Source organism: Danio aesculapii, chromosome 4 (assembly GCF_903798145.1).
Source record: "Danio aesculapii chromosome 4, fDanAes4.1, whole genome shotgun sequence".
Classification (NCBI taxonomy): Eukaryota; Metazoa; Chordata; class Actinopteri; order Cypriniformes; family Danionidae; genus Danio; species Danio aesculapii.
In genome coordinates this window covers 33,736,835-33,762,477 of record NC_079438.1, presented here as the reverse complement: position 1 = coordinate 33,762,477, position 25,643 = coordinate 33,736,835, and the positions used below count along the sequence as shown (strand labels likewise).

The 25,643-nt window shown below is 37.0% G+C and overlaps 1 protein-coding gene across 1 annotated transcript in view; it reads right to left on the bottom strand.

The window, feature by feature from the left end:
• Positions 1–358: 358 nt before the first annotated feature.
• taf3 (TAF3 RNA polymerase II, TATA box binding protein (TBP)-associated facto) overlaps positions 359–25,643 on the bottom strand; it is an 80,717-nt gene continuing 55,432 nt past the window's right edge. Inside the window, exons 3-7 of the mRNA XM_056455520.1 lie at positions 19,460–21,174; positions 11,615–11,694; positions 4,526–4,784; positions 1,885–1,991; positions 359–944 (exon numbers count right to left, since the gene is read on the bottom strand). Of these exons, the coding sequence (XP_056311495.1) occupies positions 830–944; positions 1,885–1,991; positions 4,526–4,784; positions 11,615–11,694; positions 19,460–21,174 (2,276 nt within the window). The 3' untranslated portion in view covers positions 359–829. The remainder of the gene's footprint in view (positions 945–1,884; positions 1,992–4,525; positions 4,785–11,614; positions 11,695–19,459; positions 21,175–25,643) is intronic.

The following is a 25,643-nucleotide window of genomic DNA, read 5'->3' as shown; positions in this document are numbered from 1 at the left end:
TTATATAATAATTTAGATAAAACAGTGGAAGGTTTGATATACACAACAATGACCACCTATCTGCTTATTATTACCATTATTTCTTTTATTTCAAAGAACAATTCATGAAACTTAATTTCATAACTCACTGTCAAGAAAACATTGTTTGAATTCCAAAGATTAATTGAGAGAAATGTTAAATTTTACAGAATACACAAAACTTTCACTTAACTTTAATCTGCCACTTAAAATATGACACAGGGCTTATGAATAATGATTGGATCACAATCATTAGTCACAGATTTTTGCAGCACTTAATTCAGTGTAACTTACCTGTCAGAACGCTTGCACCCAAACAAACGACAAGAGAACAAAACACTAAGATGTGAAAAAGCAACTTTTAATTAAATCCATAGTAAAATGAAACTGCACCTCCAGTCAAAATCAATCGGAAAAACCATATTAAAAGGCAGATTATAGTACAGAATGTTTTTTTTCCTTTTTCGGCTGACATCTCGGCATTGATGAATCAGCACACACAATGAACAACCTTTAATGAGAGCGAACTGAGAGGTTCATTTCAACACGCATTTACCGAACAATCATGAGCTCAGTACAAAGATCATATAGACATTATGTACGATTCTCCACATAAAAAAGTAACATATAGACATTTGACATTTTTAAAAAATACATTATGATTCTGAGTTAAGTTAACCAAGTTAAAAGAAGGGTTGGGTCAGAACAAAAAAAACAGCAACAAAACAAACAAACGCAGCAAAACAAGAGTCTGGAAACCAATTAAGGTGAAAACAGATGAACACGGAGCAGGGAGAAGAACAAATGTGGGTTAGTGCGCTTTGCGTTTCCTTTTTTTCGTCTTCTTGTCTTTCTTTTTGCCAGCGCATTTTATGCAAAACCAGGACTGGTCCTCCGGAGGAGCAGCAACAAGACCCACACAGGGCCTGAAAGAGACAGAAACGCAGATAGATGAGTCTCGCTAACAAGATAAAGACTAAAGTGGAATGATCAACAACGCAAATCCAGTGCCAACTTAGCATTTTTCAAAACTCAATTTAAAACAGAGACTTGAAAAAAACAGCATGTCTTTTATTTATATGTATGTGAAATACTAGATCAGTCACAACATCAAAATATCTGCTTTTATGATAAAAGAGATGGCTTGTTCTCTATGTGCGTGTGCAGTTTTAATGTTTAAGTGAAAATCATCATTCTTTACAGGAATGCCAGGCAATTTTTTCTTGGCACATTTTTTGATTTATTTTGTGCTGAGGTGTTTTTGAAACAATATGAAAGAAAATTAGAACAAAAAAGTTTTTAAAAAGAGCAAGTGTGAATTGATATAACTTAATATATAACATATAACATAATATCCCATAATTATCTCAATCTAAACATTTTTCTAAACAAAATGTCATCTTTTATTCTATCACACATTTAGGTTTTAAATAAATTGTCAAATTAAAGAACTCAACAACAGTAATTGTTTCCATTCACATATTTATGCATTTTAGAATATAGCATATAAAATGCTTAAGGGAAATGCCAAGGTGCAAATAAATGTACATAAAAACGTATATGCTGAGTAGGATAAACTTTTTATCCGATAAGAAAAATGTCCATAAACTATGAAGTGTCTTTTGAGGCGCAGGTAATTTATTAGATTAAAAAGGCCCTCCTATCACAGCAAAGTCCATTTTTTGTTTTGATATTTGTTCCCTTTGACTCATTGGATGGAAATGTTGCTTTATTTGCAAGATTTTATGCAATATTTATATTTATAACATATTTATGCAATATTTTGCGCATGAGTTTAATTTGCATCATTGGATGGAAACGTAGCAACAGAGAGACAAATAAAGGATAAGGTTTGTTTTTTTTTACCAGTGATACCAGTCGTCACACTCATCACATCCGATCATTGGACTGCCGTCATCAGCTTTATTACATCCTGGACAAATCCAGATCTGATTACCCCATTCATCCCGAATCTGTCATGAACAAACACAAAAATCTATTTAATAATAATAAGAAAAATAGCATTAAACTTGAAAATATGTACCTACTGAAAACATTAAAGAGACCTCTTCACCACTTTTTAATATTTACTAGATATATGAAGTGTTTTCTGTTTGAGTAAAATATTAAAGTGTTATAAAATATTAAATATTAAAGTCAGCGTGAACAGCATGATGACGTATTTCCAACTGAAGTGGAATATTGAGTAGGGGGTGTGGTTTTACTTTTGTTCATCTCCTCACATCTTTTACTCACAGCAAATTAATGGTTGCAGGGGCATGACTAAAAACATTTCACCCAAGCTGTCAAACTGACATCATCAAAGAAGGAATGCCATTTTAGAGCATAAGCAAAGGGTCCGATTTTGATTAAAGTCTGTGTGAAATCACAACTTGCAGTGTTTACTTTGCTAATGCAATAATTGTTATTCTTTTAGGTGAACAATTAATCCATCTAAGTTAATCCACAGGGGAAAAATGCTTGTTTTAGTAATCTTCAATCAAAGTCTGACCATTTGCTTCCACTATTGGAGTGGCGGTCCTTCTCTGATAATTTCACAATATTCGGTAACACTTTATGTTGATGGTCCCTATTGCACATTTTGTTGACTAAAAGTTGCATTGCATCTACATGCCAATTAATTCTCATCTGAGTATTAGTAGACTGTCTGCTTAATATCTGCTGACACTGCTCCTTCAATAGACATTTTACTGACTATAAGAAACTTTACAAGTACATGTCAACTTAAACTAACCCTCACCCTAACCTAACAGACTACTTATAATCTACTGAGAATTAGTTGACATGTAGATTCAATTTAACTTAAATTCAGTAAAACGCGTTAAAGGGACTAACAAAATAAAGTGATACCCAATATCCTAAACCACACCCATCTTACTGTTATTTTTCTACAAGGGAATGATGCACAAAAAGAAAGCCTGTACTCAATATTTACTTTTAGTTGGAAGTACGCCAACATACTGAAATAAAAGCCTTATTAAAACTTATTAAAACAGTTTTTTCTTCTTCAGTGCAATTCCAAAGTCCCATTGAGACTACATGATTTTGTCAGTTACAATGTCAGATTATGCGATTTTGCCTAAAAAAAATCTTGACACTTCGTGAGTACCAAATATGCCAAAATAAAAGTTGCTTCTCTATAAATCATCATGTGTACATCTCTAATAAGTGTTTGCCACAGATGGTAGTTTCGTCCATATATATATGTTTATATGTATGTATGTATGTATGTATGTATGTATGTATGTATGTATGTATGTATGTATGTATGTATGTATATATATATATATATATATATATATATATATATATATATATATATATATATATAGTTACAAAAAAAGATAAAAAGTTACAGGTCAGGTCATGACTCAGAACAATATAGACCTGAACAGTTTATATGTGCTGAATTTAAACAAACAAAATAAATTTAGTAATGTTCTATTTAATTTGTTTGTTTAAATACAGTCTAACTATATTGTTTGTAACCACTTATCTAAAAAAATCCAATGAATAAATTATTATATCCAAAGAAAGATCTACAAAGACACCTTTTATAAAGAAGTTATATCTGTGTTTTCAGAGACAACAGAAGTCAACGATTTATTTGAATTAAATAGCCTGACATGTTTACTGTTCTAAAATATTTAAAATGTTCCTTAAAGTAAAATATTGTGTTCAATGGGGAAAAAGCAGACATTTAAAATAGAGCAGTAATGACAATAACGTGAAACGGATACATTTTTATCCAAGGTTAGCATACTGAATTTTATAACCGGCTCATGCCTAGTCCCGATGCCCATTTGTCATTTATGAATCCCCATACACTAAAATCAGGGAAACAATCATGTAATCTGAACAGGGCTTAACTTGCACAGATTAATTGTTCACCTTAAGACCTACAATGTGCACGGGCAAAAATGCTAAAACAATGCTAATTGTGATTTAATGTGGACTTTTATTTTATATTACAAATGCCTGACATGTCTTTTAAAATCGAAATATTGTCATATAGAGCATGTTTTGTCTTTATAAATAACTGATCAGCATAAGAAATGTTTTCATTTCTTATGACTGCTAATAAAAGATATTCCACTAAATTTAGACTTAAAATACATTATGAAGGTTTTTAAAATATAGCATTTTTTGTATTTTTATGATAAAAAAAATAACCATAAATGATTAATTATTAAGTGGTCCCTTAAAAAATAAAACAAAAACAAAATAATAATATATATTTTGACAAACTGTTACTAAATTTTAAGTATTACTAAGTAACTACATTAATTACTAAGTATTAAATAAATTACAATGCATTACATAAATTTTATGTTTACATAAAAAAATAAATACGAAAATGTGAACTAATTGACATATAACATATATTAATGAATATGAAATAATAATACATTAATAATTTTATATGATAATATTCCTATTAATAATAATAATAGATTACAATATTTAATGTGTATGTGTGACTGACCACATAAGCACTGACAGTCTCGGTGACGACGCTGCAGCCGCGAGCTTTAGCCTGGTTGGGTGGAGTCTGGATGGGAGCCACTGGAGGTGGAGGTGGAGGCAGCACTGGTGGAGGACGAGGTGGAGGAGTTGCAGGAGGCGGGGCAGTTGGAGGAAGAACTGGAGGAGAACGCATTCGGGCTCCGGGACCCATCCGGGCCATTGGGGTCCGCGGTGGAGGAGGAGTGGGCTCTGAATCTGGCACCACCTTACTGATGACACTTAAAGAGACAGAGAGAGAGAGAGAGAGAGAGAGAGAGAGACAGAGAGAGAGAGATGGAAAACAGTTATACTAAATCAATTTATTGTAGTTAGGGTGCTCAATCAATCAATCAATCAATCAATCAATCAATCAATCAATCAATCTATCTATCTATCTATCTATCTATCTATCTATCTATCTATCTATCTATCTATCTATCTATCTATCTATCTATCTGCACAATATAATAACCATGTGTAAATCATTTTAACCTTAGAGATAAAGTTTAATTTTTTTGCATGAATATTTAAGGTCTGTGACTAATAAGCACATTTAAGACATTTGGGCACAATAAATTAAATGTTTGTAGCTTAAAGATTAATTGTATATAATTCTTTACACAATGAAAACTATACAGTGTCAAGAATTACATTTGATTATTCGATTTGTGTACCTAAATATTGGAAGACTTCCCAGAAAACCATAAAGCACTGTTTATTTCATTTGTATATTTGCTCTGTTGTATTTTACAGTGTTTTTCATTGGTCTTTTATATTTTATTGAGCTACGTTCCCTTACAAAACCATCCCAATCGATCTAAAATTATGAATTCTTTCCAAATCAAGCTTTTTGAGAAATCTGGTGAAACTGTTTTCATATCGCAATACAGTGGTCCCTCGCCATAATGCAGCGCACCTTTCGCAGTCTTGCAGATTTTTGTTTTGTGCTTTTTTTTTTTTTTGTGTTCCGCATCCTGATTAGCACATTATGTTCTGCGCCCTGATTGGCAGTAGACCATTTACAATCAATCTCCTCCATGTCATGTCTCCTATACAGTACTGAATGCGTTCAGCTTGCCAAATTGACATAAATATTTGATCGCTAGCAGTGTGACTCTGAAGTGCTGTACTGTATGTTAGCAAGTTCTCCACAACAAACCCCATAATGTCGAAGAATCCTTCCGCACACTCTAAGGTACCTGCATCAGCACCAAAAAAGCAGAGGAAGATGCTAACCATTGCACAAAAAGTTGGACTTCTGGAAATGTTAAAGGAAGGTAGAAGTTATGCAAGTGTTAAAACAGGAGAGAAAAGTGTATAAAGAGTATAGTGAGGGGTTTAAATCCTTAAACATCTATAATAATTGTGAAAATAAAAGCGGACTACTTCGCGGATTGCTCTTATCCTAGGCTATTTTTAGAACGTAACTCTCGCAATTAATTGGGGACCACTGTATATATCGCAGTAAATGAAAAAAATTTCACTTTTTTTCAATATCGTGCAGTTCTATTTGTTGTGCAGTTGTTTTAAATGGAATACACTGATAAAATGTATTGCCTCCCCATGTACTTGTACAAACCAATATTCAAACGTCTTGTACTTCACAAAAATCTAAATAAATTATTTTTTTTAAAAATCAAAGCAAGATATTAAAATCCTTCCTAATATGCACTAAATCATCATGCATTATCATTCTTTTTGTGTACAGGGTTTAATAAACTGAAACCGCAAAACTATAACAATTTATGTGACTTAAAATGAAACTTAAACAAATTTAAAAAAAGAAAAGAAAACTAAGCTAGTTAACAAGATGTTAGCAAAAAGATTAAATTTATTTATAGTTTAAATGTGTGATAAAATGTGGATGTCGATAAAATGTGTGTATATATCTATTTTTTCAGCTAACATTAATATGAATAATTTAAAACAAGTTAACAATGTTTAAGAAAAGGGCAGCATGGTCGCGCAGTGGGTAGCACAATCGCCTCACAGCAAGAAGGTCGCTGGTTCAAGCCCCGGCTGGGTCAGTTGGCATTTCTGTGTGGAGTTTGCACGTTCTCCCCGTGTTGGTGTGGGTTTCCCCCACAGTCCAAAGACCTGTAGTACAGGTGAATTGAATAAGCTAAATTGGCCGTAGTGTATGTGAGTTTGTGGGTGTTTCCCAGTGTTGGGTTGTGGCTGGAAGGGCATCTGCTGCGTAAAACATGTGCTGGATAAGTTGGCGGTTCATTCCGCTGTGGTGACCCCTGTTTAATAATTTAAGGGACTAAGCCAAAAAGATAATGAATGAATGAATGTTTAAGAAAAACAACAGCTGTACTTCAATGAGTAACAGCTTAAAATAATAGTCAATATTAAAATTTGCATTGTGACTCAATCAATCATATATCCAACCTTAAAAATATGTACAAAATTATTTATTGTAAATAAAAGTTTCACATATTTTTTTAAAAAATATGAAAATCAGTATAAGCACTTTGTTATTTATATATTTAATTATCATATTAATAATAAAAAAATAAATAATTTAGTCTATTTTTGTGATTTTTCTATTATATCCTAAAAAGTATATCATTTACATATATAATTATCCATTTACAGTACCAGCTAATATTGTCTAACATGATGAGTATATGAATATACTGAGGCTCCCTAATAATCACACTCACACAGGAACTGCCTCATGTCTTTTTTAAATGCTGCCAGAGCTGCTGATTAAAGCCTGCTGTTGCCGAGTAACAGGTTGATTGACAGGCTGGGAGAGAGTGGACAGCGGCGCTCACTGCGGTTTTGACCCTGAGAAGGGCGTGTCAAACGTTCAGCTCTGATTACACACACACACTCATTATTTATGCTTCATCTGACTGACACACACACAGGACTCCCTTGCGGGGCAAAGATGGTGTGGGGTTTGCCCTGTCCAGGATGTGACCCGAGACCCTCCAGAGGTCAAAGTTCACCCATGCCCATGTTTTCATGCGCATCAAAAGAGCTTCTGTTGAGAAATGTACACTATTTTTTAGTTATTGCTTATGTAAGTCAATCCTCTTTTATCTTTAACTTAAAGGCAATAGTTCAACCCAAACTGACATTTTAATAAACCATTTACTCATCCTGAAGTGGTTACAAACCTTTAGTTCTTTAGAACACACAAAAAAGATATTTTGAAGAAGTTTGGAAATTCAAAGCAACGTATATCTCGAATAGGAAAGGAATAAAAGTTATTAACTATGTTTGTATTTAAAGATGTGAATTCAACTTAAGCGCAAATACAATAATATTGCATGGAATTTGATGTGGTCAGAGAAGCCACTGTGAGCCTTTTGTCTTATATTATAAGTTACTTGCGCCACAGAAGACGAATCCAAAATGCAATGAACGCATGTTGGCTTTTAAGGGTGTAAGACTACTCTTTGAGAGCGCAGATGCTCCAGAAGGTTTTTGAAGGTAATAATACCAAATCAATTTGATGATGAACTTTGGCTGAGGAATATTAGAAAGACCAAAACAACATCCCAGATGTTGTGCAATGTGGTTGGTTTGTCCATTAATGCCGTCCCATCATTGATCTTCGCTATATAAACTATATATATATATTTAAATGTCAAATTTATTTAGTAAATGTTTTTCCATGTAAGTTTATGCACATTTTTAAATAACAAATAAAAGATTCATCAAGTTTTCTATTTTCTACTTCTAAAGACTCTACAAAGTTTTCTACAGCAAATTTTCAAAATGCATGTTCATCTTGGTGTTACTCAATAGAGCAAAATGCGCAAAAAATATTGTTGGACAGAAAAAGAGATCGGCTACCATTTTTCTAAATATCTTCTTTTGTATTAAACGGAAGAAAGAAACTAAAACTGGTTTAAAACAAGTGCAGCATAAATTATTAATGACAGAATTTTAATTTTTGGGTGAACTATCCTTTAAAAGCTACATTTCGTTTTGCGTCTTTTCGCCATCTCTGTTTGAATCTTGCAATTGCCATACTTTGCAGAATGATCATTTTTAGATATTTACATTGGATGAATGTAATGTTTTTGATTTTAGACTTAATTTTAATTATGTTTAAAAAACAATTAGAATGTTACTAATAATAAAGAAAGCAAATATAATCCAGCACAATTTAAATTTTTACATATCCGAAAAAGAGTGTGAAGAAGCAAATGCATGTTTAATCCTATCCAGCCTTTGCTCTACGTTAATAAGTAACTATGCATAACAATACTCTATAACAATAATCAGCAATTTAACTCCATGATTCTGTCATCTCACTCTTAGCCTATACACCCTTTTAACTTTCTAAACTAAATAAACTGTTTGAACACAAATCAAATCTGTTCTTCTTCCATGCACGTTCTGAAAACCGGATTTATTCTGCTTTTTAAACTGGGTCACCCATGGACATTGACTGAGCTCCAGACCTATGTTTGGTCCCCAATTTCACTCCACACACACACTACCTGATAAAAGTCTTGTCGTCTATCCAAGTTTTAGGAATAACAAATAATTACTTGACTTCTAGCTGATCATTTGGTATCAGAAGTGGCTTATATGAAAGTCAAAGGCCTCCAGATTTTAATTATTTAATTAGGACAGTAAGGTCTGACTTTGCTTAGACAAAAAAATCTTGTCACTTAACATAAATCATGTACAGTATAGAATATAAAGTCATGGTGCAGTAAAAAAGAATTAATATTGTGTATGACTCCCATGAGCTTGCACTCAAATAACTTAATAAAGTCATCTGAAATGCCAAAGCAAGTGTTCTTGCAGGACTCATCAAGATTCTTTGGATTCATATTCAATACCTCCTCCATCTTACCCTAGACATGCTCAATAATGTTAAGGTCTGGTGAATGGGCTGACCAATTCTGGAGCACCTTGACCTTATTTGCTTTCAGGAACTTTGATGTGGCTGAAGTATGAGTAGGAGTGCTATCCTGCTGAAGAATCTGCCCTCTCCTGTGGTTTCAATCTAATGGGCAGCACAAATGTCTTGATATCGCAGGCTGTTGATGTTGCCATCCACTCTGCAGATCTCTCGCATACTCCCATACTGAATGTAACCCCAAACCATGATTTTTCCTTCACCAAACTTGACTGATTTCTGTGAGAATCTTGGGTCCATGCAGGTTCCAATAGGTCTTCTGCAGTATTTGTGATGATTGTGATGCAGTTCAACAGATGCTTCATCTGAAAAATCGACCTTCTGCCACTTTTCTAAATGATCAGCTAGAAGTCAAGTTATTATTTGTTGCTCTTACAATTAAAAATGACGACAAGACTTTGTCAGGTAGTGTAGAAATACAAAAACTTGTTAATGTTGTATGAACAAATGAATCCTTAAAGTTTGCTATCCTTGCTATCCTAAATTTATATCTTTCCTCCATCAATAAACTATTTAAAAATATTAACAGAAAGTAAATGACACTTATATAATTACATAAGATACATAATTTTTGCTGTTTGAAAAAGAACCAAATAAATACATTTTAATATCTTTGATTTTAAAAATAATTAATTTGTGTGAGGTCTATAACCAGTTTTATGAATTATCCGTATTGCTCTTTTTTGCAAAATTTGAGAATTTTAAGTTACAGATCAGTCACGCGATCGCATAGCCCTTGCTGTGGCTGACGCATACCTTTTAAAAAAATGTAACTACATATTGCAACGACGTGTAGCACTATCTTTGTGATTGGTCAGCTTGGTAGCTGTGACCAGTTTGGGTAGGATAGAAGGCCGCGCAAATCTGTTGGAGTGAGTGTTCACAAATGTCCAGTCCCGTGAAGTAACTCTAGATGGAAACTGTTGTTTTGTGTTTACCTTAAGATTAATGTTGTTGCACATTCGCTGGTTCCTGCCTCTAAATGAGCAAGTATTAACTTTGTGATCTTTCAGAAAAAAAAAAACACCGCTGAAAAAACTTGACACAAAGGAACATAAAAATGTACTGCCAGCTAGCGTTTCGGAAGTGCTATTGCAGAGCAACACAAACAGCACGGAGAAATATAAATGCACAACTAAGCACAAGGCATCACTCAACGCAGAAGTATAAACCAGCCTTAACTGCCATACCATTTGAGTTTCACATAAATAAATCATGTTTCATCATTCCAGAGAAAAAGCTACAAATGGTCCTCGTATTTGATGTATGCAAATAGCTGGCAGTCCCTCTAACTGTATACCAATGAGATGTACAGTAACGATAAAAGATGAACAACAACAAGCTCACATCTCCTTTGAAAACCTACAAGTATGACTCAAAAAAAATTTAAAACATTATTGCAAACTAACCATCGACCTAAAGAAAGAAGACAGTTTGAACACCGACTGGTTATGTACTTGATTTTGCATCATATTTTAACCAAACTGCAGCTTTAAGACTGAAGTCTTTCAACCCAACATGAAAGTTAAACACAAACAACATCTAAAGCTTTATGTTTATGCAAACGAAATAAAACACAAGAACGCACATAAAAACACATTTTCCTTTTGAAAGGACCACTGATTGTGTTTTCCTACACACCAGACTACAGGTGTGAGGAAAAAAAGCAACATCAGAGGCACAACACACACTCCCGGTCTGAGAATAAAGGCCTTCCTGTGCAAACAGACGTAAACACTAATGTTTCCCGTCCTGCATGCAGGTGGAACTGAAGAGGTGAGGAAGACATTGAACGGCGGAGTCAAAACATGCTATACTTTCTCAGGCTAAATCACTCTGGCCATTAAAGCGACATCGGTCACGTGTAGACGTTCAGGATTCAGTAATCGCCTTACCTGTAGTATGGCACTGTGTGTGTGTGTGTAAGGGGGTTAAGTGGTGTGAACACTGGCGCTATTGATAGGAGTGTGCAGGAGGGGGCCATGATGTGGTGTGTGTGTGTTTGCCCCCCTCAAAGACCTCACGGGCCGTCTGGGACTGGTCACAAGACCCAAAGCCTGAAACTCACACCTGTACACAGACTCAGAGACTCTGGCCACACAGAGAGCTGCCTGATAGTCTCGAGCCTTCATTCATGTGTGTGTATGTATGTATGTGTGTGTGTGGGGTACTTACATCTTGTCTTGTCCGGCGCCCACTCTGAGGGTCAGTCGGGGTATGACAGGAGACGGTGGGACAGCAGGAAGAATTTCAGCCTGGATGGAGATAGAAAGCATTGATATCAATTCAGAATCAATATATAATGTGATATAATAAAAAACACAGCAATTACTATTATTTTATTTATTTTTGTCATAACAATATGAATATTCAGTAACACTTTCATTTAAGTACCAACAACCCCTATTAACTACTGGTTTATTACCTGTCTATGATTAAGATATTGGCTGTTTATTAGTACTTATAAATTATGATCTTACTCTACATCCATAATTCCCCAATACTGTAACCCAATTACTACTCTACTAAGAACAAGTAGAAATTAGTAGTTTGAGATTAAAGTCTTGATTTGTTAACAGTGAGAATTGTACCCTCAAATGTAAATAAAATAAATATTATAAATAACTAAAATAACATAAAAATAACTTTACAAGCAACTGCAAAGTGTAAGAAATGTTTTATTTATATTGTGTTTTCTTCCCCCCTACTAAATTCAAAAATTTTAAAGAAATCTATAAGTCAATTGATAGCTTTTTTAAAAAACATTAACAATTTAATTAGTTTTTCTAATAAATATCTATATCAATTTATCACCTATCGCTATTGCTGCGTTCACACCAGATGCAGATGAAGCATCAAGCGTGAGTGCTTTATATGTTAAGTCAATGCAAAGACACAAACAGAAATCTTGCGACACAATTCAAGAGAATGAGGTCGCATGAAAGACGTGATTCGTGAGAATGATGCGATTCACGCGAATGAAGCAGCACAAGTTAAGCATTTTGCATGTTCCACACACTTAACGTGCTAATCGCACAATTCTTTCGAATTAGAAAATCTAAACTACAGTGGACATTTGCGCTGTGTTAACCAATCATGAGCTTGCTCTTGTAGGGGAGTGATTATGACGTAGTGCCTGTTGTTGGTGTCCCGAGGTGAAATCCTCTTGCCGACACCGGACAACAGTCCATCAAACTGGGCTTGGCTCAGTCAGAAGCACTGCTGAAAGCCTCCATCATCTAGGTACAGTTTCTGGAGGAGTTGATTAACTCACAGAGATAGATGCACCTCAGAAAGGATCTAGTGGACTCAGACATGGCGCCGAACGAACCTACACAGTTTTTCAGCCTTCCTAAAGCACATAAAGCATCTCAATAAAATCCATGTCAACCATTTAGCAACAAAGCTAGAGTCACTGGGCAGATAGAAAGCCCTGCCCATGATGCAAATCCGCATTTATTGTGAAGTGAATTTGATGTGCAAATGAAGCAAATATGACGCACGATTGAAGCGAGTAAACTCAAAATGTTCACGCATTTATTTACGCATAAATAGTGTGATTTATTTGCACTTTCCGCATCTGGTGTGAATACAACATATAGGTTTATCCCTTTGATCTGAAGCAAACTAGTATATAAAAAAAATTGGACAAGCTGAAGACAATAACGCCCTTTTATAACGAATTTACCACCAAGCTCGTTAAACTGCTGTCATCCATGTTTTGTGCACAATGCCAAAATATTACTCAAGACCCATGCACACCAGGACACATTTTGTTCCCGGTTTCCATAGGCGTTTAACGCCTCATGACTAAATAAAGGGCGCCAATGTGATCGTGCACACCAACGCGCAAAACAGCAGGCGTAAAAGCACCATTTTTTAAGAAAAGCCTCATGCTCATTTTTTCTGTTTTGACGCGCCGCATCTTTTTGCATACTCTTCTGCTCGACGCCAGTGAAAATCACTTGGGTTTGAAACCGGTAAAACATCTCTAAAAACGCTAAACAAAAAAAACCCAAAAAGCATCATGGTGTGTACGAGCCCTGAGGATATCACAGAGTCAACCACTGTTGGTTTGCAGTAAAAATCTTTGGTGTCGACATGATCATGAGCATCCAATGTCAGCTATTAAACCACAAATGGCAACAAGAACACACAGTTTCACCTCAGATACCCACACTCCACACGGCAGATGGACAACATAGTGTCCTGCTAATCCAGTTTAGCTAGCACCAGGGTCAGTCCTCCTGAAAAGCCCTTTATGTACATACACCTCTGATGCTGGCAGGACTGACTCCTGTCCGAGGCTATTGAGGTGGGAGGAATGGAGATAGGGGTACGGGCAGAGCCCAGAACGGAGATAAAAACAGCGGAATGGGATGATGAACAGAACAAAGCGAATGCGAGATGGAGGAGACGATAGCGTAGGGACGGATAACGCGGTGCTGGCGGAGGAGACCGGTCTTGAGTGTGTCTCGAGGGTTTTTCCTGGGGCTTAACGGGAGTGAGGTACTCTTTGTGCATTTGTGTTGGGGAGAACCCCTGCCGCTGTGGCGCTTTTGTCCGCCCAGATCCCCCATAATGCCGCTGCACTAATTGTTTAACACAGAAACATGTCTTTTCTCTCTTTAATGTTTTTGTTTTTATTGTTGTTCCGCGCATTCATTACAAAACCTTTGTGGATTTGGAGACTCCTCCCTATGTCTCGCTCACTCTGTCTGTCTACCACCCCATCCTCTCTGTTTTTCACATCCTTTCTTCTATGGAAAGAGGGGAACGTAAGTATCAGCAGAATTGAGAGGATGGCTGGCAGGTTGCATCATTTGGAGAGAATAGGAGCGTGAGAAGCCGCGTTAGCCGATGCATTAGCATATATGCATGAACAAACCTGGCGAGTGACGGTTATAAAACAAAAAAACGTCTGGAGGTATGCCTGCGATTGCCATTCTTTTTCTCCGATTCACTTTCAGATGCAATCGCCCCAAATGAAGGGCTTTTATGAAGCATTATAACCATGACTATCACGTGTCTCCTCTGGCGATGGGAACAAACTGCCAACCCCGATTGCTCCTATATACGGGTTACATTATACTGGGGCTATAACAAGGGCTGCAACTCTAAACTGCTATAAAAGATTGATCAGCAGTTTGTACTTCACTTGATTAGAGGAGCTCTTGAGTTAACGCTGGACCAGGCACAATGAACTTTAGACTGCCGTGTTAATCTATGGAAAACTCCTTGGAGAGAAAAGGGCTAAACAAACTTGTTTCACCTGGTAGTGGTGTTTCCTGCTTTGCTATTCAACAGCGGCACTGCTTAATCTACAGTGGCATGCCAAAACAATTGTATTTTACTGTGCAGTCTGAATTGAATGTGATGAAATAGGTACACTGTGCAGAACTAAGTAATACAAAGACAATAACAAGACTTCGAAATACTGATTTTGCAACAGGACCCATATTTGACTTTGGACTCAAATGGTAATCCAACATAATAACTAGATAATTTTTTTAATGGAAATGGCAGGACTAATTTAATTTATTCAGGCATGATATATCTGAAGCTACATCAGTATCAGCTGGTCAATGCTTATTTTTCAAGTTATCATTATCGGCCTAATAATAAAACTGTCAAAACAATATTCTAAAGCTATTAAGGTGATACATGCTTGAGAAGAGTTTATGCCAGTGTAAAGACAAGATGTCTGCATATGAGATTTTCAAAACAGGAAAAAAAAAGAGGACTTCAAAATTTAATTTTTGTAATTAACTAAAAAAAAAAAAAAAAAGATCTAGATGTTGAGGTTGATCTTGAGGTTTTAAAACAAAATCAGCTGTCCATTGGATTGGATTTTGCAATCTGGTTAAGAAAGTGGTTCGAAAAAAATTATATCAAGATTTATTTTTATTGACATATATAAAATCAGCATTTAATTTCCATGTTTAATTTCCAAAAGGCAGCATTTTAATTTCCATGTTGGTGCATCCCAAATTATTCATTCATTTTGACCTCAGCCAAAATGGAGGAAGACGGCTTTAAATACTAACAATGAATTCCTAAAATGAATTTTAATCCTTCCAAACAGTTACTGAATAAACACACAACTCATGCTAAACCATCAAAAATTTTGTTAAGAATAAACTATTGTTCAGTTCAAATATTATTTTTTTGTATTTTTTTAATGTAATTAGTATAGCAGTTAGAAATAAATAAACACTAAATTGTACAAAAAATGCTAATTTCAAGTATAGACCATTTCATTGGCCAGTGAACATTTGCTGCTTAATTCATAACTGTAACAAGAAGCAATTCAATCATAACTTCATGTTAAAACAGATAACATCACATTATTTATCAATATGTGGCTTTTTCTGGATTCTCTCAAGCTATAGAAATTAAAAACGTAAAACAGGAAATACGTTGGGACCATTGTTTTTGTTTACATCCCTCACAATGGTCTATTAAAGTGCAAAATAAAATTCAAAGAACTTCAATTTGTGACATATCCCAAATAGAAAGTCACTTGTGTTTTTAAACCACAGTAGTGCAGTGGAGAATGGCTATCCAATGCAAAAGCAAGTACAGGCCTCTCAACCTCCCTAAGGAAAAAGCCAAGGCCATGTGTCTTAATGATAAGGCCTATGTACACACGTGTGTGTATGTCTGTGTGTGTGTGTGTGTGTGTGTGTGTGTGTGTGTGTAAGAGCAAACGCGTGTGCACACACTCAGGGTGACCCACAATAGCAGGACAAGATAGTACTATCTACTTATGTTAATTAGTCTTTAAGTGGTTGAGGAGGTGGCAGCAATGTCTTTCTCCCTAAAAGTGCCCCGTCCTACTTAACCTACTCCTATCACGATTAGGCCCGCTCATTCAAAAGTGAACCGCACACATTCCCAACATAAATGGCTGTGGGATTGCGCAAATTGATTAACCAGCTTCTAAATGAATGTAAAGTGCTGTAGCTAGTGTGACCCTGAGACCAGCGTCGCTCTTTAAAAGAGCTACGAGCTAAAGAACCGATAAAGCAAAAGTGAAAAAGAAACTCTTAAAATTTTACAAGAGTGTAATACCATAAAGCACAATACAATTAAATATGATACAAAGGTCCTTTTTGTGCCAAGCCTATGTTCAAAAGGGGCAGAGATAAGAAAGCATGAAAGAGAGTTCTAAGGTTGAACTTATAAGGTTGGAATTAGAGTTTTTAAGCAATCTTTAAAATAAATAACTTAGGCCAAGAAGTAAACTCAATGGCCATGTTGACATTTTACCTTTAGTGTTCATAGAAATGACTACATCTCTCGATTTAGAACATATTTCCAGTTAGTTATGGCAATCATGTCATCCCTGGAACGTCTTTAAGAGTCACAGATGAGGGCAACAGACAAAAGTCAAACTTTTGTCATCAGAAAATACCCATGACTACTAATTGGGAAACTGAAAGCTAAGATCAGAATAGGTATTAAAAAAAAGTGACTGAATGATGGTTCAAACATGTTCTGTTTGGTTCCTTTAATAGTTCTTATACATCTGTGCTGTGAAAAAAGTCATTGAATCAGTTCTGGATGACATAAACCTTAACAAGGCAAAGGTAATGACTTGTGGGGTGGGCCATGCACTATACTATTATATCTATTATTATTATTATTATTATTATTATTATTTTTATTATGTCAAATTGAATTAACCAAATGTATGTATACTGCTGTAGAAATAAGTGAAAGCTTGAGAATTTCCTCAGAAATAGAACAACTGGGCATCAGTTTCATCAAGCTCAATTCAGCGTAGACAGAATCACGGATTATAATGGCATCTTTTCAGTTATAACCAGGGCCAGAAAGAATCTGCAGACATTATTTTTGGTATTTCTGTGCAGAATCTTGTGAAATGATTTGTGCTGAATGATTTTGAGGAACAATTGGAAATAAAAAAAAAAAAACTTTTAAACTTGTGTTTAAGGTTTACAATGCAAATCCAATTAGAACCACATATTTGGTAAACAAAGTCTCTTAAATAATATGTCTATAGACTCCACAGTCTAGTATTAGGCCCTGTACACACTAACATGTTTTAGATGACGTTATATTTACACTGTTCCCTATGAAAATTTACCCGCCGTGTCCTTTGTTTTCCATATCAAACTTGCAAAGTCTGAACTTACAAGGAAAGGATGCAAGACTAAACTTTGAGCACTTAGTTTTGAGGGAAAACCCAATCAGATAGCAGCAATTTAAAATAAAAACAGCCTCTTCAGCATTTTCAAAATGTTCGTTTTCAGGGATCGAAAAACTCTGGGGTAGTGTCGATGTAAGACATTACCGTAGCAAAACGTATGCGTTTTAAAACTTAAATGTCTTAGTGTAAACGGGGCCTTAGATGATTGGCTTAAAAAAATTGCAGATTTCTCAGGGCACATGTTATAACGCGTCATGTTAATAGAGGATATCAGTGTAATTACTGAGTAGTTGTTCATTAATTATGCTTAAAGTAAAAAAATACAACTAAAATTATGACTGATATCGCCAATTCATTTTTCATCAATGACATCAAAAAGAGACCAATTGCCAGAAAGACATGGCATAATCACTTTCTCCTTTCCATGTCTCTCCACAGTGTATCATTTTGTTTCCTCTTTTGCCCCATCTCATCCCTCTCTCACCCCATCGTTCTCTCTCAATTTCGGTAATTCCATGTTTGGTGGCAGCAGTTCCGAGGCAGTTCTCAGGAAACAGCACTGGATGTTGTGGTTAAGGTCCAGAGATAGCAGATTGCATTGTGGTCCCACAGCACTGGCATTGTGGCTGGATTTGTCCGGTTTTATGTAAACGCAATACTCTTTTCACCTGAACTAATACAACCAGTGGCGTAAAGCCCCTTACTGCTACCGACGGCATTTTTCTGCTAATCTCTTCGGATTTAAGTCCCTTGCACACATACCTCAGGCCAACGACTGATAACCCCCCCGGCTCCCCACCCCCTCAGCTCTCCCCCTCTCTCTTTTTCCTCTTTCCTCTCACTCTCTTGTCTCTTTTTTCTTTTCCTCCTGGATGGCAGCAAAGCAGCCTTGCAAAAAATTAAAGTGATGGAAAGATTTAAGCAGGTGGAGAACGAGAGAAATCACTTTCTCAATCCCATCTCCCAGTGGCAGCAGGAGACGGGAGAAAAAGATGGAGAGAAAAGAGAGCGCGGGGGTCAGGGATTCAGGTAACGAAAGAAAAAGAGACAGAAAGCAAGAAAAATGGAATTCCACAGCAGTCCAAATCAATTCAAGCTCCTCTGATGTGGTGTACATACATTATCACCATGGTGGGATGGTGAAAAGCAATTGGAGGATGAGTTTGATAAAAAAAGAACCAACAGGCTCTTTCGCTCAAGCTCTTTTGCAGACACAAATACATATACACGCTCTAAAATGGGGTATGAATTGGGTAAACAGAGGCTTTGAGGTGTATTATCCCTTGTTTGATTTGCACACAGATTGATAGTCTATTGTGCATATGTATGTGTGTGTGTTTTCAGAGGGGCTCCATGCAAGAAGCAGGATTCCAGGGACAAATCGACCGGAAAAGACGGAAATGTAAATGTAGCTCAGCGATCTACCTCTGATCTCAAAGGTACACACACACAAAAAGGACACAAAGACAGAAAGATACACACACAACGAGGCCAGCTAGTAAATCTATCTGTGTGACTTTCTTGTGTCTTGCATTATTGATGCTGCACCTGATAGTCATATTGAATTCATGTGGAAGTTTTATGAATGGCCCATGCAGCCTTTATGTAGTTTGCATTCACTGATGATTACATTTGCAGATCCATACAAGACACTAAGTTGTGTGCTATATTGTGTTTCACTCTGATCTGACAACCTGTGTTTTGTCACATTTTTATTGACTGTAGTAGATCGAAGTGCTTTTTTTTACTGTAAGCAATGAAACTATAACAGTGCAAAAGTGTTTAAATGTAGGTAACCCAAGAACCTTAATAACAGGGACATTATAAGTGCCAGGGCGCCTTACCATTAAGCTAGTTTTCTCTAATTTTGGCTTGTCTTTCTCCTTTTCCTTTGTCTTTTCCTTCTTTTCTTTGTCTTTCTTCTTCTCCTCTTTATCTCGCTCCTTCTCCTTCGTGCGTTCCTTCTCCCGTTCCTTCTCCCGCTCCTTCTCTCGATCTTTCTCCTTTTCCTTCTCTTTCTTCTTCTTCTTCTCTTTCTTATCCTTCTTCTTGTCCTTGTCTTTGCTCTTTATATCCTTGGGGTGTGGGAACAATTTTTCAGGGAGTATTGGTGGCAAAGGGGGCAACATTGATGGGATTCTTAAGCAGGTCTGGGGGCTGAAGAGTGGGCTGGTGGCACCGGCGATGGCAATGGCAATGTCTTTGGTTCCTTGAGATATCCTTTTCTCTTCCTTGCCCCGCTCCTTGCCCTTGTCTCGTTTCTCTTTCTCTTTCTTGCCTTTCTCTTTATCTTTCTTCTTGTCCTTGTGCTTGTCCTTCTCTTTCTTCCCGCCAATGCCATCTCTCCGCTCTTCTCCGCCAACTACAAGCGATAGCTCCGGCCAGGGCATCTTGTTCTCCTCCACCTGCCCTCTCTCCTTTTCCCGCTTCTTCTCTTTATTCTTCTCCTTGTTCTTTCCTTTTTCTTTGCCCTTCTCCTTGAGTCGCTCCTTGTCTTTCTTCTTTAACTTGGCCCTGATGTCTTTCTTGAGTTTCTTCTTCAGAATATTACCAGTAGGTGAATCTTTCCTTTCCTGGGTCAGCTTGAGGGGTGGTGGCGGTGTGGGAGGTGAGTCAGGTGGGGACGACAGGTAAGGGGGCTCTAGAGGTGAAAGACTAGGGGGTTGAATTGGCTTTTGTCCCTGACTGGCCTTTCGAATGACCTCATCTATCGAGTCATCCATTGTCCAACGGATAGGCGGGTTGAGAAGTGGGGGAACTGGCGGAAGCAGGTGTTTACTAGTGAGAGCTTGTGGAGGTTTGATGTGGCTTAGTGTATGTTTGGGTACAGGTTTTGGAGGGTTTGGACCCTCACTGTCTGAGTCAGAGTCATATGCAAATGGGTCTGATGTGCCATCTTCGCCTGCACAAGCGCGAGCGATCACAGCAGCAATAGAGTTCTCAATATCCTTGTCATCTGTGTCATTACATTTGAACTGTCCATCACGAGAATTATCATCTGCGAGAGGTCCAGCCCAACCACGCCCAGCTACGCCCAAATGGGCAGAGGTTGGCCTTGGGCTGCGGGGACTTTTGGGCATGCCAGGTGATCTCTTTCCTGCTTTCTGATTGGTCTTGGGTGGGGTCAATGTAAGTGGTCGCCCCAATACACCAGTCGGTGCAGCACCCCCTCTTTTGGGTGATTTGTTCTTCTGCCGGGCAGGAGAGGGTGATGGCAGTTTGGGTTTGTGACCAGGTGTAGGGGGTGCCACAGGAGGTCGGGGTAGTTCGGGGGAGAGCGGGGGGGAGGGAGAATGGGGCATGTGTTGGGAGTTAAGCGGACCAAGGGGCTCCCGTGGTTCGTAACTCCATTCTGGACTAACGCCGGGTTTGGTGCTAAGGCGGGGTCTCTTGGCGGCGGGTAATAACCCCTCAGGTCTGGGACTCTGTCCATCGTGACGGCTAAGCCAGTTTTCATCATTTTCCTCTTCCTCGCCATCATCTTCCTCGCCCATGGAGACCTGCATGGCCTCAGCTGAAGTGCCCATGTCTGCAGGAACTGGTTCCTCCTCTTCCTCATCTACAGGACAGAAATAGACAAAATATTAATATAACATGTACTATTTTGTTAAATTAATCAGAACTTTCAAAAACCCAGAAGACAGACCTAAATTATGTAAGACACAAAGCTAACAAAAATTGCTCATTCAATTTAGCCCTGTTTTGTAAATAACAAAGAAATTGGCTAAGAAAAATCAAGACAAACCAAGACAGAATGAAGAAAATGAGAAATAATAACTGCTAGGGAGCATCTCAGGGTGGAATGGAGGGTAGATATCAGAGCAACAGATCAAAATCATCCACACCTGATTACACAGCAGAACAACAGAGCGAACAAGATACACACACACACAAAATCAGACCCACATCCAAGTGCGGAAGCAATCTCTGGTTAAATCAAAGTTTTTTAATGTCTCCAAGCACTCCACACAGACACACACACACACACACAGATACGGATACACACACTACACACCAGGGTGGCGTGATACCAGTTAACCAGTGGTAATCTGGCCACTGCAACTCTCTGCACCACAATGGATGACAGGAAGTGCAGGCAGAGCCCTCTGACACTCTCTATTATAAATAGTGTAATCTATATGGTAATATTGTTGTATTCTATAAGCGCAGAATGGGGATAAGATAACATTGTGACTTTAGGCTTTCTTCCGGCCGGTGGAATGGTAATAGTTATCAAAGGTTATTTGGGAATGACACGCCGGCTGCTCTCTGATTGGCTGGGGACGGTTATTTATGATACGAATTATGATAAAGATGATGTCTCTTCTGCGTCGGTCGCTCTCCCTCTCCTCGGCCCTCTCACACAATAAATTGCTATCGTTAATCACGGGAAAGCTTTGTGCCGGCGTGATTACTGCGCCAGCGCCGTAATAAGAATTTTTATTTAAAGGAAGAATATGGATTTGTCATCGCCTCCTCAGCATGAAGTAAAGTGACAGTATTTCACAACGCTGACATTTAATTTGTATAGGAAAAAAAGGAAAGGCAGCATGGGTGATATTTGCATTTTATGACTCTATCCTCCGCTTCCTTTCTTCTTGAAATAGAAGTACTCTCTCTTTTCTCTCATACAATTGGACGTTTCTACGAACAAGGGTCTGAAACTCTTAAAAGTTAAGTATTTTTTTTTCTTTCACCAAATGGTCAGTGAAAAGAGGTTCTTAACCTTCAGAAAATGTGTTTCATACAACTCAGGAGGTCTAACTAAATATTGTAGAAGCCATTTATTTTACATTTCATATTTGAAGAAGTGCAAAAATGAAAAATTAAAACACCAGAATAGGTGACAGTGTTTAAAATTCAGCATGAATTTAGCTCAAAACTCATTGGTTTGTAGATGGAGATCAATCAATGCATACTTTAACATTCTCAGTCGCTAGGGATGTACTGAATTCACTTAAATTTAGTAGAGTCAAAATAACAAATCAAGTAGAGTCAAAATAACAAATCAGGGTTATTACACTATATCTGAATATGGAGTCACGATTGCCTCACAGCAAGAAGGTTGCTGGTTCAAGCTCCGACTGGGTCAGTTGGCATTTCTGTGTGGAGTCTGTTCTCCCTGTGTTTACGTGGGTTTCCTCCGGGTGCTCCAGTTTCCCCCACAAGTCCAAAGACATGCGCTATAGGTGAATTGAATAATCTAAAATGGCCGTAGTGTAGGTGTGTGAATGCCAGTGTGTATGAGTTGCAAGAGTGTTTCCCAGTGTTGGGTTGCAGCTGGAAGGGCATCCGCTGTGTAAAGCATATGCTAGATAAGTTGGCAGTTCATTCCGCTGTGGCGACCCCTGATGAATAAAGGGACTAAGCCGAAAAGCGAATGAATGAATGAATGAATGAATGAATGAATGAATGAATGAATATGTGAAAAAAATACAGTGCTTTTCCACACAGACTTTACTTCGACGGGCCACCCAGTTATATTAACGACCACCCAAGTATGTTTGGTGACATTTTTTCTTTTTAACTATTATCATCCTTTTACAATTTTTTTGTATCCGCTCAACAGTCAAACATCCGCGATCGATTAACCAGTGGAAAATATTCTCTCACACTACAGGGATTACTTCTCGTGCGTGCTTGAGACCTGTCAACAATCCCACAGACAGTCTTGCGTGCTTTGCGAGGAACCACAGAGAGGCTCCTTTTTTGGGACTTAACATTGCGTTCGTGCAGGGTTTCTAAATCTATTAAAATGTCCGGAATTTCACTTTTGGTTTCACTTCATTGGTTTCAAGTCATTGTCAATTGTTTGCATTTTTGCATTATATTTTTAATTTAAGCCTGATGTTAAGACCAAGAGAAACATTAAATAATTAAATCTTTGATCGAAATGACTCGGACAAACTTTTCTATATACTCGGAAAGGACGAAATTACATCTAAACTGGCTGCAAAATATGAAGATATGTTATGAATATGTTAGAACTGGTTAATTAACTCATTTGCCTTATTTAAATATTCTACATTTTTTAGAGATATTGTCTGTTTTTATTCATTTATGTCATTTATTTTTGATTTGCTGTATATATTTTTTAACTTGATGAAGCTGATATATATATTTTTTTATACATATCTAACATGCTTTGGCAATACTGTACAAAATGTCAGCAGCAGATTTCACCTGTCAGTGGGTGCACATGGCTCTCGAACAGAAAAAAGTCAAACAAATAGTGGATTTTGTTTTTATTTTAACAGTCTTTTTTAAACTGAAGAAAAACAGTGTATGACAGTAAATAAAAATATCACTTGTTTTTTTGTTGCATGTAGGTAACATGCCATGGGTAAAAAGTGTTTCAATGCAGCCGCAAATATATTTCAAACCTGTGAGAAGCATTGATATTTGAAAAAAAATATAGCTTAAAGGGGCTAATAAATTTGACCTTAAAATGGCTTTAAATAAATTAAAAACTGCTTTTATTCTAGCCAAATTTAAACAAATGAGACTTTCTACAGAAGAAAAAAATATTATCAGACATACTGTGAAAATTTCCTTGCTTTGTTAAACATCATTTAGGAAATATTTTAAAAAGAAAAAAAAATTCAAAGGGGGAGCTAATAATTCAGACTTAAACTGTATATTGTACTGTATACAGTAAAAAGAGTCCAATTAATTATTTCTATTAATTACTTGATGTATATAGGCTTTACATCAGCATGTTCTTTATGATGATTTTACTATTGTTTTGGCTTATCATGAAGCAACATGACATGAAAATAAACAGCTGTGTTTTCCATTTTCAGTAATAGGTTTTAGTAAGTAAGTTGTAGTAGTAAAGGGTGATACAAACATTATTTCAATTATTAGTATTTCAATCTATGAATTTTCAAAACTAAAAACAGCTTTCTAATAGTTTGCAAGGTATTTGCATACTTAAAAACCACATATATGAAAATCTGTGTGCTCGAAACAAAGTGCTCCTTGGAGGGATTGAAATGAGAGATATCTGAAAACGTGTGATAATTTTCAGACATCAGGCCTCTCTACTCGTTCGTCCAGCAGAGCAACGGCTCTGTATTCACTTGCAACCGGTTTCTCTTTCATCTGATATCAATAAAAATCACCCCTCCTTCCGCGTTTCATTTGGCACTGCAGAAGAAAAGCGCAGATTTGTACACTTGCACACATAAACACACGCCGCTTAATTGATTGTGTCACTTACAAATGCGAATAAGACTAAAGACAGGGAGTGATAACGGGAGAAAGCCACTGCACCAAAAATGGTACATGGGAACGAAAACAAGCTTACACACACATTGTGAAGTAATTAAAATGGATAGATAAGGAAAGAGAGTGAAAGAGAAGAGAGAGAGAGAGAGCTGTCAATTTGCTGGAGTCCAATGCCTGATGCAACTAACCAGCTTTTTCGTACTGATACACGAGCGCACAAATAGTTAGGTATGGTAAAGGAGAAGGAGGAGGGGGGGGGGGGGGGGGGGGATTCGTATCACTTTCATTAAAATCTCCCCTTACCCCTCCTTCTACGCTACATTAAAAAGGAAAAGTTGGATTAAGGCCTGCTGCAATTAAAGGCAGCTCGTTTATTGGGGGCTCCAATCAATGGAAAGCGCAAGAAGCAGGCTAAACGAAACGAGATAAGATGCGTTTAATGTTCCAATTCCACACAGCCTCTGTGCGGGACAATTACTAACATCTGAGAGCGTCCTGTGTGCGTGAGGGAAAATAAATAAATAAATAAAAATAACTCAACCTGTAGGAGTGTTTAATAGGGGACACATCTGCATCACATGTAGACTCCCGAAGCTGCTAATTTTATACCAGGTTAATTGTAATTTTAAAATCTTGTACTATGATTGACAACCAAACACGAGAACTAAGATTGTCTTTGTTCTTGGAATTAGGGTTGCACAATATATCGTTTTAGCAATGATATCCCAATGTGATCATCCACAATAGTCACATCGAGAGTACGCAATGTTTAGTCTGGATTATAACTGATCATTTCGC